Here is a 19,297-nt window from a genome sequence, read left to right as displayed (position 1 = left end):
CAAATTGGCAGGAAAGGGCAAATGAGTATATATCATCTGGCCTTCAAGGCCCAGGCAGTGAAATAATATAGCCTTCAGCTTTGCTGGAGTAAAATCAGGGGAGTCTGTATAGTGAGGAGGTAATTGCAGAAATGGGATCTCCATTGTTTCCAGGGAAGAGCAGGTTCTCCTGGGATGGACAAGGAAAAAAGGTGGTGGTGGAATCTGAGCAATGCTTCAGTGAGCATCCAGTGGAAAAAACCAGAATCCAGGATTGAGAAAGAAAAAGTAGTTTGGGGGGTTGTGCAGGTCAGGAAGCTGGAGAAACCATCAGCAGCAGTGAGAGTAGAAAACCATTCAGGAATGCAGGCCCAGCAATGCAATGAAATGAGGTTGCAGGAACCTTCACAAGCTTTGCAGTCTCACACTCTTAGCTAGTTCAAAATTTTGTCGTCAAATGTTTTATAGTTGGTCCCCCCATAAACACAAAGTAATCACCTAATGGCACAGTGGAGAAATGACTTGACTAGCAAGCCAGAGGTTGCTGGTTCGAATCCCCGCTGGTATGTTTCCAAGACTATGGGAAACACCTATCTCAGGCAGCAGCGATATAGGAAGATCCTGAAAGGCATCATCTCGTACTGCGTGGGAGGAGGCAATGGTAAACCCCTCCTGTATTCTACCAAAGACATCCACAGGGCTCTTTGGGCACCAGGAGTTGACACTGACTGGACAGCATGCTTTACCTCTACCTTCTATTTGACATATTGGATGCTCCATGTTTGTCTTTATTATTACAGTCTTTTAGTTGCAAATATTCTTATATCAGACAAAATGTCTCGATAAAAGGTTATCTAGTGCCGTGAATCTCTTGCATAAATAACAATTGTGATTTAAACCTCTCCAAGAGGGTAAATGTCACATAGAACGATGGATGAGATATTGTTTTGCACATAATGTTTAACATGTTGAAATTATATTGCTTGAAAAGGGAAGGAGCAGTAAAATAGCAATTGAAGCTGAAAGGTCATACAGAAGACCATATATGGGTTTGCAGAGGAGCATCGGAAGCTGCAGTTTGCCAAGTCAGACCATTGACCCATCTACTTCAGTATTGCCTGTACTGATTGGTTGCGGCTCTCCATGGTTACAAGCTCTCCCAGCCCTACCTGGAGATGCCAGGAATTGAACCTGGGATCTTCTGCAGGCAAAGCAGGAGCTCTTCCACTGAGCTACAGCCCCATCCTATGGGTTTAATCTGTACCGAGATAGGTTCGTAATCTGATTTACCAAGGATATTCCAGAGTGATGCTGGTAAGGCAAGACCCACCAAGCAGAATGAAGCCTCTCAGCCATGTATGACTGGCAGCCAACCAGAAGCATAACGAGCTTTCTGCTTTGGTGCCTTCTTAGGACTTCAGAAACAATGGAGGTGTTAAGCAAGCCACAAGATGTTGTTGGGTTACGTTTGCATGTAGTGTGTGTCTGTAGTAGACCACTTGCTCTTAAAATAAGCTGTGAGCGAGGCTTAATTGGTGTACCTTCTGCAGACCTTTGAAGGAACCCACAAAGTGAAGGAGCTGCGGTGCCAAGAAACCCATTTCACTTGATTGCAGTCGGGGAAGCATGCCAAGTGCAAGAGCAGATGGATGTAGCTGATTGGGATGATCTGTTTGAGAAACACTTGGAAAATTCTTTTCATGCACGAGCAAAACAAAGAACCCTCCATTCTGTCCATGGCTTCAGTCCAGAACACACTTATGGATGCTCATGTCCCGGGTATTTCAGAGGATGTCTCCGCTCCATTTGTGAGACTTAATGGCTGTTTTACATATGGAACTCGAAGTGACTGTCTGCTCTTCCATGGCTAATACAGATTGGCAGGATTAGGTGGTAAGACCCATTTTTTGAGCAGGGCATGGTAGATATGCTAGGTGTCATAAATTATGGTCTAATATGAAACCCATGCAAAGCATAGGATTGAAGATACAATAGCAAACACAGAAACACAGCATGTGGATTGTTTGGGGAACACTGCCCATATTTACAGGAGGAGAATTATCTGCATATTCTAGCCATTTTGATCACTTTGACAAAGAACAATCAACAGTGTTGTGCTTGCTTCCTAGATGGGAGTTGGTGTCGTGGACTCTGCTGTTGCTGGTTTGGGAGGTTGTCCTTATGCAAAAGGTGCCACGGGAAACGTAGCCACAGAAGACGTCATATACATGCTCAATGGCTTAGGGATCCGCACGGTAAGCTGCTTTTTTCCATGCACTTATGAGATCTTGCACATATCCTAAAACTGTAAATGAGGTTAGTCTTGTCTGGGGGTGCAGACGTTGCTACAGCCCTGGGGAAAGCTGCAGTTTCCCAGTAACCCAGTGGCTCTCTCAGAACTCCCAGAAAGAAGGAATGGAATCCTCTTTTGGGAATCAGTTGAAGCCATGGAAGACGCTGCTCCCTCACTACTGGGAACTAAATAAAGGAAAGCCAGCCCTGTCTCCCGCCTATGCCCAGGGGAGGCGGGGGCGGGGGGGCAAAGCAATGGGGGTGTGTGTGTTCCGATTTGAAGCAACTCCTTCAAATCAGGCTGAAGCAAACTGAGATGCCCCACAAACATCTAACTGAATGAGGAGCCCCTCCAAAGCATCAAGGCAGCCCCTGAAGCAAAGCAATGCTGCTTCGCCCATGCCTAGCAGTCAGCTCCAGCTCACATAGCTGGGTCATTTGAATGGTCTCCCATTCAGCATATATGTGAGATTTGTTATGTACATCGAATCAGTATTCCAAGGATGGGAATGCACATCAACATATGTTGAATGTGTTGTTGAATGTGACAGGGAGCTGAAGCCATTGTTCTTCACATTTTTCTTTTTTACCATCACATCTATGTTCTAGCCCAAGAGCTCTCCCCACCCCCCGTTTGCTAGCATCTCGCTACTGATAGTGGGTAGCACTTACAAAAATTAAACACAGCCTACTGTTTACATTTGGTCTGATTTATCTCCTGGCTTCCTTTCAACTCCATGTTCTTTCTTGCTTTGTTGACTCAGTCACTTAAAGAGGAACACAATGGATGAAATGCTTTTTCACTGGTGCTTTCAGATGGACGGTGCTCACAGGGATGCCAGTTAGCATCTCGTTTAAAATGATGTTCAGAATGCTTAGTCAAGATGCCTGTTAACCAAAGGAAAGCCAAACTTGAGCAAACTATAAATGCCATGACATGTGGTGCTGCAGACTGGTTATATTTGTGGGGAATCTAAAGTTCTTAATTTATTTTTTTACAGTCATTGTGTGCCCACATCTACAATGTTTAGAATAATAAAATAGTAATATAATAATAAGCCCTATTTAAGCTTATTAGACTTCAGTCTCAAGCAGTTACCCAGAAGTGAATCTCACTGATTTATTTAGAATGTATTTCAATCTTACGCATATTTCCTTGGGAGTAAGTCCCATTGATTTCAAAAGAAGTTGCTTCCAAGAAAGTGTTCATAGAGTCACAACTTTAATTCAAAGTAAGCAGGCAGGTTCTCTGAATAGCTCACCTCATACTCTTAAGGCAGTGTTTCTCAAACACTTAGGGAGTAGGAAACTGCCATAGACAGAGTCAAACCCTTCGTCCATTTAGCTCAGTATTGTCTACACAGACTGGCAGTGGCTTCTCCAAGGTTGCAGGCAGGAGTCTCTCCGAGCCCTATCTTGGCTGCATGCAGGTGCTCTTCCCAGAGTAGCCCTGTCCCCTAAGGGGAATATCTAGCTCACATGGAGTCTTCCATCCAAATGAAAACCAGGTTGTACTCTGCTTAGCAAAGGGGACAATTCATGCACAAGACCAGCTCTCCTTCCAGGGACTTTTTGTCCTTGATTTTAAATTGGAAAACATGTCACTCTTACACCTGAAAGAATTTGGAATGTGGAATGTAGTTTGGAATATGTCACAATTGCTGGTCCTTAGAGGAGTCAACCCTCTGTGCCTCTGAAGAATCACTGTCCTGCATGTGCTTCCTGAAAAGAGATTCATCCCAGAACAATGACTCATGTAGAGTAGCAACAAGTACCTTCTTCTGAGGGAGGTTAATGCTGCTGTATATCTCCCTGTTGAGAATAATGGAATGTTCCCGCCACACTTAATCTGGAGATGGGGCAGAACGTCCCATGTTCAGTGGATTGGAACAATGCAAGGACAGCAGTGAACCAGAAGAACATTCTCTGTGGGCAAGTATGTGGTGCTCACTAGAGTCTCTCATGGCACACTAGCATTCTCTGATGACATCATCCCGACTAACGCTGTGCTTGCACAAGGAGATTGCACAAGCTCAAGGCTGTTGCACTAAGTCTAGAACTCATGTTCCAGATTACTGTTGCACTAGTACAAACATGGTTGTTGTTTTTTTTGCACAATAGCACATTTGAGGGCATCCCTGGGATTTTGTGCAGCTATGCAATCTTTTTGCATCAGCACAAGCTTGTTCATTGCACAAGCCTAGAATTAGGATGTCACCCACTGTGTTTGGGAATGATTGTGTTAAAGTGTGTTCAGAAAATTAAACTTCATAAGCCTCTGTGATGTGGACATGTGAAAGAAAGAGTAACACCAGAAATGGAAGATTAGGGACCACATTAGGCCTAGTCTACACATGCAACAGAATGAGATGGGAGAAATACAGATTCCTTCATGTGTTTTTATCATAACAGGGTCTCTAAATAAGAGAATTTCTCTATATATTCTCTCTACTTGGATCCAACTTCCCCTTCCTCTGCCATTTTATTCTTCTTTTCCAAAGCACGGGCCCAGTCTTGTTGCTTTCTGAAAAGACCCTCTGAAAAGCAAAATCCCGTTATGCCCTGGGCTTTCTACTTCTGGCCTTCAAGTGGCACATCTGGCACTTGTTTTCAGCAGGTGGCTCACCCTAGTAGCTAACATCTTATGCATTTATAGTTGACATCGGGGAGGGGCGGGGTGGATGGGAAGGCCAGAGAATTGATGAATACAGGAAGGCACACTTCCTGTGTACTTCAGATATAGGGATTATGTCCTGGACTAGTAGCTTTTCAGAACAGAACTGGAAGAACACACTAGAAAGCCAGATTTGAAGCAGTATTTTCACCCTAGCAGCTAACATCTTATGCATTTATAGTTGACATGGTGGGGGGGTGGACGGGAAGGCCAGAGAATTGATGAATACAGGAAGGCACACTTCCTGTGTACTTCAGATATAGGGATTATGTCCTTGACTAATAGCTTTTCAGAACAGAATTGGAAGAACACACTAGAAAGCCAGATTTGAAGCAGTATTTTGCTCCACTGGTTGTTTCTAACTCCATTTCCTACAATGAGGATGCCCAGCAAAATGGTGGAAATGTGTATGGATATATGACCATACAAATTAGTTATTCCTGAGTGGGGGTGCCACCTCCACCTGGCCTAGCCCCACACTTATTTCCTTTGTTTCTTCCCATTCTCTTCCATTATGCCCCTTTCTTCTTCCTCCTTCAGTCGACTCGCTTGCTTTTATCTACTGCCTAATTTGACTACTTTATCCAGGCCCCCATCACCTTGTCCTTTGCTTCTTCCTCCCAACGACTCTCCTTTTCTTGGACCTTTCTTCCTCTAAACAATGCTTCACTGATTCCTTCATTTCTCCTTTTCTTGGCCTTCTTTCCTTTGCTAGCTGCCGCCTCTCAAGCCCCCAACTTATTCCTCTCTTCCCTATAGTCACATTATGCCATTCACATGACATGGGGGACAGGGGAGTGGGCAAGTTGGGGGGAGGCTGCAAGAACGTTACCTTTCCTCCCCCCAGATGAGCCATGGGACATTGCTGGGAGTGCAAACCACACTCCCAGATGATCCACTGCTGTGCCAGGCAGTGTGGAGCTCTGGAGGCCGGTTCACATCGTCCCGGCCTCCAGGTATCCCATAATGCACCACATGCCAAGCATGATACACTGGGGAATTCCCTCAGGTGACAGGCGTTCTAGGCACCATCTTTGTGTCTTCTTGGGCTAAACACAGCCCAAGCACTGGCGCATTAACCTGGGCTAAAAAGCCAGTCCAAGTGGTGCTGCCCCACCAGAATCGGACCTCATCCCAGCGCTTCTCATGCACAGTGTAACCCAGGCTGGGCTTCTCTAGCCTGGGTTAGGCTGCGTGTGAGAACAGGTTCTATAGCTCTATAAAAGTTCTGTATATATTCCCCAATGAATAATAATGCAAATAGGTGGGATTGGTCTATTGTCTGATGATGTCACAACTTGTATACTCAGCCAGCTTGGTGTGATTTCCCAAGGTGAAAGCTTTTAGGTTTCCTACGCGCAACCAATTACCTTAATCTCTTTATTGACTGCATTAAGATATCTCTTAATGTCTGCATCTTATCATAATGGAGAAGTACCTTAGGAGGTATGGTTAGCAGACTCATAAACATAAGCATGTGGAACATTAAATGGAACCAAGACAGTGTTCAGAATGTCCAGGTACAGCATAGTTTATTCAGTCATGGGCATGACCCGAGCCCACATGCTCTCTCTTCCCCTTCCCTTTTGTTCATACACCTGGTTGGGGGGGGGATTTGGGTTTGATCTCAGCAACTCGTCCAACCTCAAAGCTATACCTCAACTATGGTTTACAAGCCATGATTAAATTGCATTTGAAACAGAGATTAAACATTGGGACTCTTCACATGACAACATGTGCACACGGTCGAGCGGGGTGGGGGGGGAGGCAGGGTTCAACCTACCTTCCCCCAGATGACTGCTCTGAGCCTCTACGGCATGCAGACCACATGACCAGCCCACGTGACCAGCGCTGCTGAGAGCTAAGCACAGTACACTGGGGATTCTGCCAGGGGATGGGTGCTCTAGGTGTGCATCTCTGTGTCAGTGTGAGCAGACACAAGATCCTGGGAGCCGGGTTAAGAGCTGAGCTTTGGCGCTGGATTTAGTGCCGCAGCACCCCTGGGATCTGCACAGATCCCCGCGGTTCTCACAAAAATAGCATAGGCTTGGCTGCTTGTGAGAACAGCCTTTCTGACTTCAAATGCTGGTTTAACTGTGGTTTGTGAACCATAATTAGAGCACAACCCTGGGTTAGGCCAAACTGCAGAACTGTAGTTTGAACACATCATGATGTCAGCATCATGGCTCAGCAATGGCACCATGAAAGCAAGGGCAGAGGGGAGGGAAGAGTGCACAGTCTAGGGTTACATTCACAGCCAATCCAACCATTTATTTGGTATGATGATCATGATTCTTATTCAGCTTATCACTGGTGTAAAATGGCATATATGAACTGACATAAACATAACCCTTTCTCTGCTCTCTCTCTCTCTTTATACACTTAGGGTGTGAGTCTTTACAAGGTTATGGAAGCTGGCAACTTCATCTGCACAGCGTTGGGCAAGAAAACAAATTCTAAAGTTGCACAAGCTTCCTTCAGCGGTTGAAATGCAAACAAAGTTGTACTGTTTCTAAAAGTTACATATGCGTCCATCAATATGCCCTGCCTATTTATAACTGCATCAAGCAAACCTATTGCGAACATCATTTTGGCAGAGCGGAAAAGAAATGGGGCAGCGCTATCAGTATTTTATGTTGATGGCAGCTGGGTGTATATGACAGGAGAATGGAAAACCTCAAGTTGACAGCCCAATAAAACCTTCTCCCCTTTCTCTTCTGGGCTCTCAGAGATCTTCTTGCTACAGCCCTTCATGACCTCTGATGATCTGGGCCTGCCCAGTTTCTGAAATGATGGAAATGGTTTAGCTGTAGGATCTGTCAAGAAAATGTGGATGCATTCAGCTATGTATGTAAGAGTACACACATGCTTGATTACAGGTGTGAGAAACAGAATAAGGCCCAGTTCAGACTTTAACCATCTTGTTCCCACATACTGTGGCTTGTTCGTGTGGGAATAAGCCATGTGTCTGCATGTTCTCCCCTTTCCTCCCCCTCTCCTCATGTGCCTACTTAAATCAAAAGATTTTGATTTTTTAAAAGATTTAAATCCATATTTCCATGATACCCAGATTGGCATGGCAAGCCATGGTTTCGGAACTCCCTGAAAACCAGGGTATCAAACCACTTTAGCGTAACAAAGTTTTTTGATACCCTGGTTTTCAGGGAGCTTTGCATTTAGCAGCGCATGACGGGAGGAGAAAAGAAGAGGTGGGAGTACAGAGAGAAGAGAAGAGAAGAGAAGAGAAGAGAAGAGAAGAGAAGAGAAGAGAGCACATAGATACACAGCTTATTCTTGCCCCAATGAACCACAATTTGTTGCACTGGGATTGTTACATCTGAACTAGGCTTGTATGTTTGAGTTGCACTGAGTTGCATTCAGCGTGGTGGTCACAAGTTGCATAGGTCTGATTTGCGGGCTGGGTTTCTTCTCACTATATTTTCAACTAGTATTTTAACTTCCTTTGGACACAAGTGACTGCAGAGTTCTCTGAATCAAGCTGATGTTTAATGCTATATAAATATATGCAACAATCTATGAGGTCCATCATTGTGTGTGGCCTGGCTGTTATGCATTTTATTCCTCCCGATTACCTTCTTTTCATTTGCCAAGTCAGCTATGTTATGAGCAGGGAGCCAAACCCAGATTTGCTATGAGTAGCATTTTTGCCATTTTTACTGTAGTTGACATCTGCTAAATATATGAATAACTGTATCTGGTTCCAAGAATTTGTAGGGAACAGCAGCTTGCCATATGTTGCAAATTTATGGCACCCTCCTATAGTTGTTACATACATGACATGCATTGTAATGTCCTTTCATCCCATTCGTTACTTCAGAAACGCGGGCAATTATATTAGTGAGGATGCCACTTGGCACAGCTGCTGTACAGTTCACATCTTTGTCAGTAAAGAGATGCAGTATGAACTGACAGACTGGCAAGTTGCATAGCAGCAATGCTCATTGGATTGCCCTTACACAAGCACACAAGAAATCAAAGAAGAAAACTCCAGAAGTGTGGTTGGTTTGCTTTCTTCTTCTTCTTTTCTTCTTCTTCTTCTTCTTCTTCTTGAAAATGGGTAAGAATGGAGAATGTTTCCTGTTTGAATTTGTACCTCCAGGTTATCATTTTTTACTCCATGTAAGTCCATCATTGTAATGGATGGTAAAGAAAGTGCCTCTTAGCTACCTGAACAGGAAGTATCTATGGCTGCCCTTTCGTTTTGTGGAATGTTGTCGGTTGATACTGCTGTGAAATGTGTTTACTGTATGCAAATCCATGCAAATCATTTTAAAATAATAGCTTTTGCATTTGTTCAACCAACCTAGTCAGATGGGCAATGCAAATGTGTTGAATTCCAAGATGTCAGTCCTTTTACTATGCGAGGACTATTTTTCACCAGAAAAGTTTTCTCAGGTTTTGTTTTTCCCCTGAAACAAGTCTTTTGACATAGTAAATTGGGTCCTGTTCACACATAGCCCCGTGGTGCAGGTTTTATCCACATGGTGGGTTTAACCACAGTACCAGACTTCCATACCCTTCCACTGCCCAGAGTACTTTCAGTGGAAACAGAGATTTATGGGCATAGGCATGGGCTCGTGTTATGCGAGTCACCTGCCATGATAGAACATGTGAATTGGGCTTCCTTGCATAGCCGTTTATGCAAATAGCTTCATACTGAAGTATCTCTGCACAGTGGAGGGTTCACAAGTCCAAGGCTTACTCCCATGTATAAAATCTACATTCTCTAGCCAAGTCTGTACCTCAGAGATCTATATATCTCTGAGGTATAGAATGGCCTATACCTCGGAGCACAGACCAATAGTTGAACTGGCCCCTGAAGCAAAGAGTATGGCTTTTTGTTTGTTTGTTTCTTTAGATGAGCAATGGAAGAGGTTGGTTCAGTGAGATAACAGCAATGAAAAGCTGACGTGAATAAGGACAGAAAGTGGACACACAAGGAATGTGTTGATCCATAATGTCTGGGATGGCTTGCTCCTAGCTAAAACATGGCAGCATGCCTGGTAGTGCTCTTCTTGATACTTATTCCTCTCCTGAGAGCCTCTGGAATTGCATCCTTGTGTTGGTCAAACTTACCATATGCCAACACTGGGTGGAGAGAGAGCTGATTTGTCCAATTCCTTTCAGTGGACCCATGGCCATTTGTCCATGTGCCCATGGTCATTTGAGGAAGAGCAGGAAATACATGTAGGAATCAATAAATGAATGCAGTAAGTTCCCTGGGGCAGATTCCACCTTCCACCCCTCTCCAGAACCCTCCTGTCCTCCTTCCTCTCTGTCCCTCTCTCTCACACACAGCAAGGCACACAAATGCCCTGCTATCTTCCTCCTGGTGTAGGTCCTTCCCCAACTCCCCACTTCCTGCAGCCAACCCTGTCACCATCAGAGGCAGCAGCACTTAAAGAGCTGGTTCAACTTAACACATAGAGTGGATAAAGCAGCGGCTCTAGCAATGGTGTCCCCATCACTCTTCTTGGTGCTCGCTTTACCAGCGCACTACTCTCAACAGGTTCCGTATTCACCACACTAAAAGCTTCCTGTGGAGCCTGGTGCTCAAGTAACAAGCCAAAAGTTGGGTTTGCAGATTTAGGGCTGCTGCTTCATAGGGGTCTTAGACTGCTTCATAAGGAGCTTGCAGACTTAGGGCTGCTGCTTCATACTTTACTAGCAGTAGCCCAGTTCCTGCCCTCCTGTGACGGCTTGTACATGCACACTCCTCCTAGTAACCATTAGGTTTCTCAGTAGTGTGGTGCAGAACTACACAGACACCATATCTTGTGGCAGCGGATTTCATAAACTACTTATGTGTCGTATATGAAGAAGTATGTTCTTTTGTCAGTCCTAAATCTGCCAATCAATTTAATTTAGTGGCCCCCTGATGCAAAAACCTTTCTCTATCCATTTTCTCCACACCACACATCATTTTATAAAACTTAATGATGTCCCCCTAAAGTCACCTTTTTCTAAACTAAAACACATCCTTGCTCTGGATGTCAGCCAATATTTCAAGTAAGATATAATTCTAAGATATTTTTGTTCTTTTTGTCACTATTTTGTTCCATCTCTTTTTGTTTCTAGGCATTCAAACAAACAAAAAACCAACATTATGAGCTATTATAAATGTCTGAAACACTGTAGTATATCAGTTATCTGGACTCATTAAATGCATCTCTGCCTCCCCCTCACCCACCCCTAGCACATCTATCTATCCAGGGGCAGAGCCACCATTGGGCAAATGGGTTCAAAGACCCAAGGCCACCGCCAATCAGGGGCCATGCCTCGCGGCCCCGACACCCCCCCCCCACATCTGATGTCAGACACAGGGGCATGATTTCACTCCCAAATGGGGCTGTGCAGCCCCATTTGCAAGTGAAATCAGCCAGCGCTCCATTCACAGTGCAGCCAGAGCGACTCTCCCTGGCTTAAAGGCAGGGAGAGCCGCTCCTGGCCATGCTGCAAATGCAGCGCTGGCAGATTTCACTCCTGAGTGGGGCTGCACAGCCCCATTTGGGAGTGAAGCCACATCCCCCGTGTCTGATGTATGGCTAAACTCCCCCTGTGTTATACAGGGGGGTGCAGGGGGCGGGGCCAGGGGGGCCGCAGTAGCTGCTGCTTGGTTCCTTCCGCACCTCTATCTATCTATCTATCTATCTATCTATCTATCTATCTATCTATGTAAATATATATATATATATATATAGTATTAATTTTAAGAACCCAGGAGATAGCCTAATAGATTACAAAATGGTATATTCATCAGCTGCAGGAGACCAATCTACACATAAAGCATTAGTAAACATCACCTATCTTTCCATCCAGTGTTGACATTATTGGCTATCAGCAGTACTGAGTGGGTACATTTACTTCTGATTACATTTTTTTTAAAATCAGTGGTTCTTATCAGCTTTTATGTATAATGACTCACAATGGATAAACCTCTTGTAAGGAACCTTGGTGACAGGTTTCTTCTCACCATTGTCTTGATCAGTTCAAGTCAGGATAACCAACCCTGTTTCAGAACAAGCGCTTAGACCGCTTGACTCTTCTTTGAAGTTTTTCTATTTTTCCCCCCACTTCTTGTCTATCTCGCAAATGCATATGAAGCCATTGCTAATACTTGTGTGAATGATTCTCATTATAATGATTATCATAAGTTAAATAGAAGTTTAAATTATTAAAATGAAGAGGAAACAGACTTTTATAGATGCAAGTTTATACCTCAGCTTCCCAATCCAATGAAGGCAATCAGTGTGAGGGTGGGAAACAGCTTCTTTATCCCCGTTTCCTGCTAGCCTGGCTGATTTGCACTTAGCTAGGTCCTGCACATCTGATTAAAGGCCTGGATTCCCATATAGTACTTGAATGTTCTTGATGAACCATATTTTGAGAGTGACAGACAAAAATGTGCTTCTCTTCTGTTCCTGCAGTTTCTTGCAGGCACCAGGGTTTCAATGCACAATATGGAGCAACTCCATTTACAAGGATTTCTCCATTCATTTTAATGGAGCTGTGCACACCAAGGGATGTACACTGCCCACTCAATTGAAGTGAATGGGGAAGCCACTCATATAGGAACTCCATGTGTGCATATATGCAAGGGCTGATCTGCCAAAGATGAATCTGTAGCCCAAATGACTACTGCCTTCAGAGCAGCATCTCATTTCTGTTGCAATTTCTACAAATTCCCAGTGACAATTAAAATGGTGATGCATGTTCCATACAGTTTGAAAATCTAAAAGAAACTCCAATATGTATGAAATGAGTGAATACGCAATGATTAGTTACTATCCAGAAAATGCAGTTTGCACCTTAGATTATTTAGTCTATACGCTCTTAAGAGCAAAGTATAACCTGACTTTCCATTTCCTAATGTGTTTACATTGATTTACAGCAATAGTGTATCACCATTCAAATTCTTCCTGTCCATGTCTAAAGGGAACAAAGCAAAGCTGTGAAGAATAAATAGAACTTTGAATTATAAATGATGTTGAATTATGCTTTACACTTAAGCTGATGCTTTATTTTTCAGTTGTTCATAACTGCAGTGAAATTAAACATGCAGGGCAACGGGCGGGGTGGGGGGGAGTGAACTGCGATCAGGAGCATTGTAGATTCCTGGCCAGTGTAGTGTGATGGATGTTCCATCTCTGTCAATGAATAAATATGGATTAGCATGTTTGTGTCTGACTTGATTTTTGACTTAAATGGGATGTGCGGGGTGGGGAGAGAGATGTTAAAATCATCACCAGCAGTGGACAACATCTATGTGAGTCAGTGCTCTGTATGTGTTTCCAACACATTTAAAAAGGGAGAGGCAAAACCTCAGATCTGGGTCAAAAAACCACCCAGGGACCATTTTGTATGGGGTACTATATAAATGTATGAACTAACTAACTAACTAACTAACTATTTATTTATTTATTTATTTATTTATTGTAATATGCCCAATGCTTTCTGATAATTATCTTCCTAAGGAGCAAAAGAGTACTGACATCTCATACACTGTTCAAGTAAACTTTTTTCCCCATGGTTGCCATCATTTTTATTTGTTTGTTTTTATTTCAGATATTAATGGACTGCTTTTCTATTGAAAATAATAACCAAAGCAGCTTTTAAATTTTTTTTAAAGCATCAATGAAACAAGCTATAAAGGCAATCAGTAGTTCAGATCAATAACATGTAGATAAAACCAAGATCAAAATAAGAGCTCAGAGGCTACACAAGTTAGGGAATTTGGAGGGGGCGCCTATCCCAGCTGTAGTGGAAGTGCACAGGTAAGACCTATCCAAGGAAGTGCACAGGTAAGGGAGCACTGCTAATTAATATTTGTTTGTTTATCAATCATATTTTTATACCACCTGATATGGACATCTCTAGGCAGTGTACAAAATTTAAATTATTTAAAAGTCAATACAGATTAAAATACATGACATAATAAAAATAGCATAAAACAGTTATTAAAACAAATTATTAAAATTAATTCTAATTAAAAGCCTGCGAGAACAGGAGAGTCTTGAGGGTCTTCCTGCAAACAAACAGAATGAGATGCTCTTCGTGTTGTCTCAGAGTCCAATCTGGTGGCCACATTCTGTACCAATTGTAGTTTCCGGACTACGTGCAAAGGCAGCCCCACGTAGAGTGCATTACAGTAGTCAAGCCTGGAGGTTACCAACATATGTACCACTGTTTTAAGGTCATTCACCTCTACAAATGGACATAGCTGATGTATCAGCCAAAGCTGATAAAAAGCACCCTGGCCACTGCTTCAGCTTGAGAAACCAGGGAGAGCTTTGGGTCCAGGAGCACTCCCAAACTATGTACCTGATCTTTCAGGGGGATTATTTGGATTCAACTTCAGTTTGTTATCCCTCATCCAGCCCATTACTGCCTCCAGGCAGGCATTTAGGGAATATATGCCATTTCTGATGAGGTCAACATGGAGATCTGGGTGTCATCAGCATATTGATAACACCCATCACCAAACCTCCTGATGATCTCTCCCAGTGGTTTCATATAGATTTTTAAAAGGATTGGTGACAGAATGGAACCCTGAGGGTCTCCATATAATAGCTCCTGTTCCGAAGAGCAACCATCACCAAGCTCCACCATCTGGAATCTGTCCAAGAGGTAGGAACGGAACCACTGCAAAATTGTGCCAACTAATCCCACCTCCCTCAGGCAGCCCAGAAGAATACCATGGTCAATGGTACTGAAAGCTGCAGAGAGATCCAAAAGGATAGGCAGAGTCACACTCTGTTGATAGCCCATTGGAGATTATTCATCAGGCTGACAAAGACTGTCTCAACCCCATAGCCCACACAAAAGTCAGTTTGAAATGGGTCTATATAATCTGCATCATCCAAAACTTCCTGGAACTGAGACCCTCTCAGCACCCACTCAATCACCTTGCCCAACTATGGAAGGTTAGAAACAGATCTGTAATTAGTTAACTTAAAGGGATCCTGCTGGAAAACAATGAACATCTGTAGTGTAATAAGAAAGTAATATAACTTGAAGACTTATGGTGGGTGGAACTAACACTATGTAGCAAGCATAAAGGCCTGAGGGCATTTGTGAGGATGAACTCATGGATGATTTAGGGTTTTTTCTTGCCCACTGGTATTTCACTGCAAATACTATCTCCCAACACACACTGTTTAGAACATTTTCTCCAAACTGATCTCTGAAATCAGAAGTGTCTGTTGGGGTTAGGATGGGAATGGCTGGGAAGAGGAATTTTTAAAGGGGAGAATCAATGGCATGGGAGAGGTTAAACTTCACTCTTGCCAGCCAGACAGTGCCAGTTCTCCCTTGCAAGTGAGCCCTGCCTGCACATTAATGCTACCTCATTAATGTTGTATGAGAGCCAGAGTGATGCCATCGTTAGAACATTGGATTAGGAGCAGGGAGTCCCAGTTTATATAAGAAAAGCCCTGCCAAGACCCAACCAGTCCAGGATCCTGTTTCACACAGTGGACCACCAGATGCCTCTGGGGAGCCCACAGGCAAGAGGTGCTGTTACTTTCCTGCTATTACTCCCCTGCAACTGGTATTTAGAGGCATCTTGCCTCTGAGGCTAGAGGTGACCTATAGCCACCCAACTAGTAGCCATTGATAAATCTACTGCCATGAAGCTCACTAGGGGACACTCACATGAAGTTTCATAAACCTACAGCCATGAAGCTCACTGGGGGACCTTGGAATAGTCAATGGCCTACATCCAAACTAGTATTGCACAAGGATTCAGTGCAACAACATTGTACGAAGAAAGGAACTTCTTTCCCACATGTTGACACGTTGCACAAGACGTTCCAAAGCAGGTTGCACAACATATTTCACAAGTCGCACAATGGGTTTTTACATCACATGGCACAATGCATTGTGTAACCTTGTATCTGTCTCAGAGAAGGTCTTCCAGTAGCAGTTGTTCATCATTGCAGAAAACTGCAACTTCAAAAAGTTCCACAAACTTCTTAAGTGCACTGTCCTTGTTGTGTTATTGAAATGCTAGTCTGGATGTCGGCCGTTTTCTCTCCGCCTAACCTACCACATGGGGTTGTGGTGAGGATAAAGTTGGAGAGGGGCAACCTAGCTCCTGAGATCTTTGAAGGAATGGCACGATAAAGGTCTAAATAATAATGACTATAATTAAATCTTGGCAAATGTGGGTTTAAGAATATGTATTTTCTAAGATTAATTGTGGTTCTGCCTTTCTGGATGATATATCATGCACATCATCAACATGACATTGAAGCAAATATTACGTGATGAAATAGAAACCCCAAGGGGCTCTTTCGTGCTGTTAAGTTTCCCAGCGCTTGCTTGATGTGGCAGTGTAATGTATCCTTTCTCATGAAAGCCTCTATGTAACAGACCAGCTAACGAGAAGAACCTGAAAGAGAGTCATCAGCATAGTTGATGTTCCACTGTTGTTGGGGGGTCATGAGCCTCTCCGATAAATACACTGGCAAACTTGTCTTTGCCTTGTAGACAGGTGTGCAAGCTCTGAAAGCAAACACATGTGCATTCAATTAACAGATTTTCACCACCATCATTTTCAGTATACATGATAGAAGAGCTATTCAGCCCACAAGGCTGAAATCAATAGCCATTAACATTTACTGTGTAAACTTTGGGTATGATCCACTGATTGTAAGCACTTTTAGGGTCCACTAACTCCCAGATGAGCATTAAGGACACTTATTTATCCCACTGAAAGAAATAGGACGTGAAGTGCTTAATATTGGCTGGATTGTATCCTTTGGTTCTGGGGAGCCAGGTATGCATGCTCCTGTTTCATGTTTATAACAAAATACATCTCACTGTTCCTGAATTGAATGATGTGATTTGACTCATCACACTATATACATATATGTGAATTGTTTTGTTTCTCATTCTGTTCCACATATATTCCATTTATATTTTCCTGGTTTCTAGAAATCACACAACTCTACGTTCCTCTTAGAACCACAGACAGGATTACTAGAAGTCTGTGGAGCCTCAGACACACTAGGGGGAAAGCAGCCATATTTTGACAATCCTGGAGTCCACAAGCGAGCAATGAATATGGTAGAACTTACCTAGTCTTTAATACCGTCAGCAGGATGATTTCCAGGACAAGTATTATGCAAGCAGCACATACAATGAAGTAGATTGTGTCACCTAAAGTTAAATCATTAAACAGAACTAAAGCATGACTCAAATAGTAGCTCTTTAGAACGAGAAACACTCTGTACAGGTCAAAATACAGGACACTGCCTAGAGATTTCTATATTAGGCAGTATAGGAATTCAATCTATATATTTATTTCTCCTAGGTGTCCTCATCGCTAATCCCATGTATGGCAGCTCTTGCAAGAGCAGCTGCCTGGACGATAGTGATGGGGACAGGGAAACGATGGCAGCAGCAGCGGACTGGGCCGGCCACTGGGAACACGAGGCGGCGGCGGGCCAGCCTAGGCTGGCCACCGGGAGGAGAAGGCGGAAAGAGGTGGCAGGCCGGCTTTCTGGCCAGCCTGCAAGTCAGAAGGTGCGGGGTAGCGGGGAGAGGAAGCGGGCCAACTGGCCTGCCAGAAAGCATGGGAGGGGGGAGAAGTGGGCCAGGGGAAGCAGCTAGTCAGCCAGAAAGCTGGGCATGCCAGCATTGGGGGGGGGCAGCAGTGGTGGGTGGGCCAGCTGGAGGCGCAGATGCGCTGCGCCCGGCCCACCTAGTGAAGAGAGAAAGAGAGAGTGTAAGTAAATAATAAAGGGTATGATTCAGCCAAAGAGACACACTTTAAAAAATTGATTTCACAAGGATAATTTAGTCTCTTCCACTGAAATCAATGAAACTCAGGCTGCAATCCTTATACACACTTGGGAATAACCCCTGTTGAATTCAGTGAGACTTAACTTTGAGTAAATATGCCTAGGACTATGCTACACAGCAGCATCTATCTATCTATCTATCTATCTATCTATCTATCTATCTATCTATCTATCTCTCATATTTTTATACCGCCTAATATGTACATCTCTAGGTGGTGTACAAAATTTAAAACAATATTTAAAAATCAGCACAGATTAAAATAACAATTAAAACAGTAGCATAAAAACAGAAAAAAAATAGTAAGGTAAAACAATTATTAAAACAAATCATTAAAATTAATTCTAATTAAAAGCCTACATGCATGATGTGCATGTGCAGCTGCCTCAACATCACACAACTGCATCTGTGTAATTTTAAGTTGGAGCAGAACAGCCTTGTTCTGCCACACCACGGACGGTGGTTTGGATACGCACAGAGGCATAGATGGTGCTCAGTCAACCGAGTTATGCTGCGCTGTGTTGGCCACTATTGTTGTTGTTGTTGTTGTTGGAAATTCTCTGTGGTGAGAGAATCCCTTTCTCATTATAGCAGAGTGCACAGAGGCACAACACAGTGGATTTAGTTAGGCATGCGTGTATGCTGAGAGTAAAGTAACTTGGAGCCAATTCATAGTTTCAAATCAATATATAAGGCATTTATTAAGGAACTCCATTCTAGATAGGAAAGTGAGGAGTTAGGATCTCTAATCTATCTAGCAGGTGGATTCTGCATCTTCTCTGCACACATGGTGCAGGGAGAGAGGCTTGCCATGTTGCAAGGTAGAAGGACAGGTAGGGAAGAGAGGAGAGGAAGGAAGTTAGTCCCTGAGATTAGCAATCTACATTATCAAAGGGATAGTGTCAGAGCAGTGAAGAAGGGATGACCAGTGTCTTGACCCTCTAGCCCTCTGACCCACTAGTCTGTCCTCCACTGTCTGAGACGAGACAGCTCAAAGTCCTTAACTTCCAACAGTTGTTGTCGCTGATTGCATAGCATACACTGGAGGAGCCAGTGTAGTATCGTGATTAGAGTGTTGGACTAGGACTGGGGAGGGCGGAGTCTGAATCCCTATTCAGTCACAAAACTCACCAGGTGACCCTGGGCCAGTCACTAATCTCTCAGCCTAACCAACCTCACAGGGTTGTTGTGAGGATAAACACAAGCATCTACACCGCTCTGGGCTTCTTGGAGGAAGAGTGGGATAAAAATGTAAAATAAATAAATAAATAAATGTCCACTTTGGAAATAGGAAATCATTAGTTTTGAATGACACTGCTATGTCTCTATAAAGGCATTAGTGTAGCGTCAAGACAGATTCTGAATTTCATCAGCTACTAAAGACATAATATTTCTGCATTTTCAGTGGGCTTTCAGCCTATTCCATAGCTTTGTGTGTTCCCTAATAGGTACTTGGAATTCCTCTGAGCATAGTTCTCATCTATTCCTCTGAGCAAAGGTCTCATAATTATTACAAAGGGAATGAAG

The 19,297-nt window shown here is 43.4% G+C and overlaps 2 protein-coding genes across 2 annotated transcripts in view; one reads left to right on the top strand and one right to left on the bottom strand.

Annotated features, from left to right (window-relative positions):
• Positions 1-13,144, top strand: part of HMGCLL1 (3-hydroxymethyl-3-methylglutaryl-CoA lyase like 1) — a 134,742-nt gene extending 121,598 nt beyond the window's left edge. Inside the window, exons 8-9 of the mRNA XM_053286436.1 lie at positions 2,109-2,234; positions 7,332-13,144. Of these exons, the coding sequence (XP_053142411.1) occupies positions 2,109-2,234; positions 7,332-7,433 (228 nt within the window). The 3' untranslated portion in view covers positions 7,434-13,144. The remainder of the gene's footprint in view (positions 1-2,108; positions 2,235-7,331) is intronic.
• A 416-nt stretch (positions 13,145-13,560) lies between these two features.
• Positions 13,561-19,297, bottom strand: part of GFRAL (GDNF family receptor alpha like) — a 35,384-nt gene continuing 29,647 nt past the window's right edge. The window contains exons 9-10 of the mRNA XM_053286434.1: positions 17,047-17,128; positions 13,561-16,471 (exon numbers count right to left, since the gene is read on the bottom strand). Coding sequence (XP_053142409.1) covers positions 16,345-16,471; positions 17,047-17,128 — 209 coding nt within the window. The 3' untranslated portion in view covers positions 13,561-16,344. The remainder of the gene's footprint in view (positions 16,472-17,046; positions 17,129-19,297) is intronic.

The sequence above is a fragment of the Hemicordylus capensis genome, chromosome 1 (assembly GCF_027244095.1).
Source record: "Hemicordylus capensis ecotype Gifberg chromosome 1, rHemCap1.1.pri, whole genome shotgun sequence".
Classification (NCBI taxonomy): domain Eukaryota; kingdom Metazoa; phylum Chordata; class Lepidosauria; order Squamata; family Cordylidae; genus Hemicordylus; species Hemicordylus capensis.
This window is presented reverse-complemented; position numbering and strand designations above follow the sequence as displayed.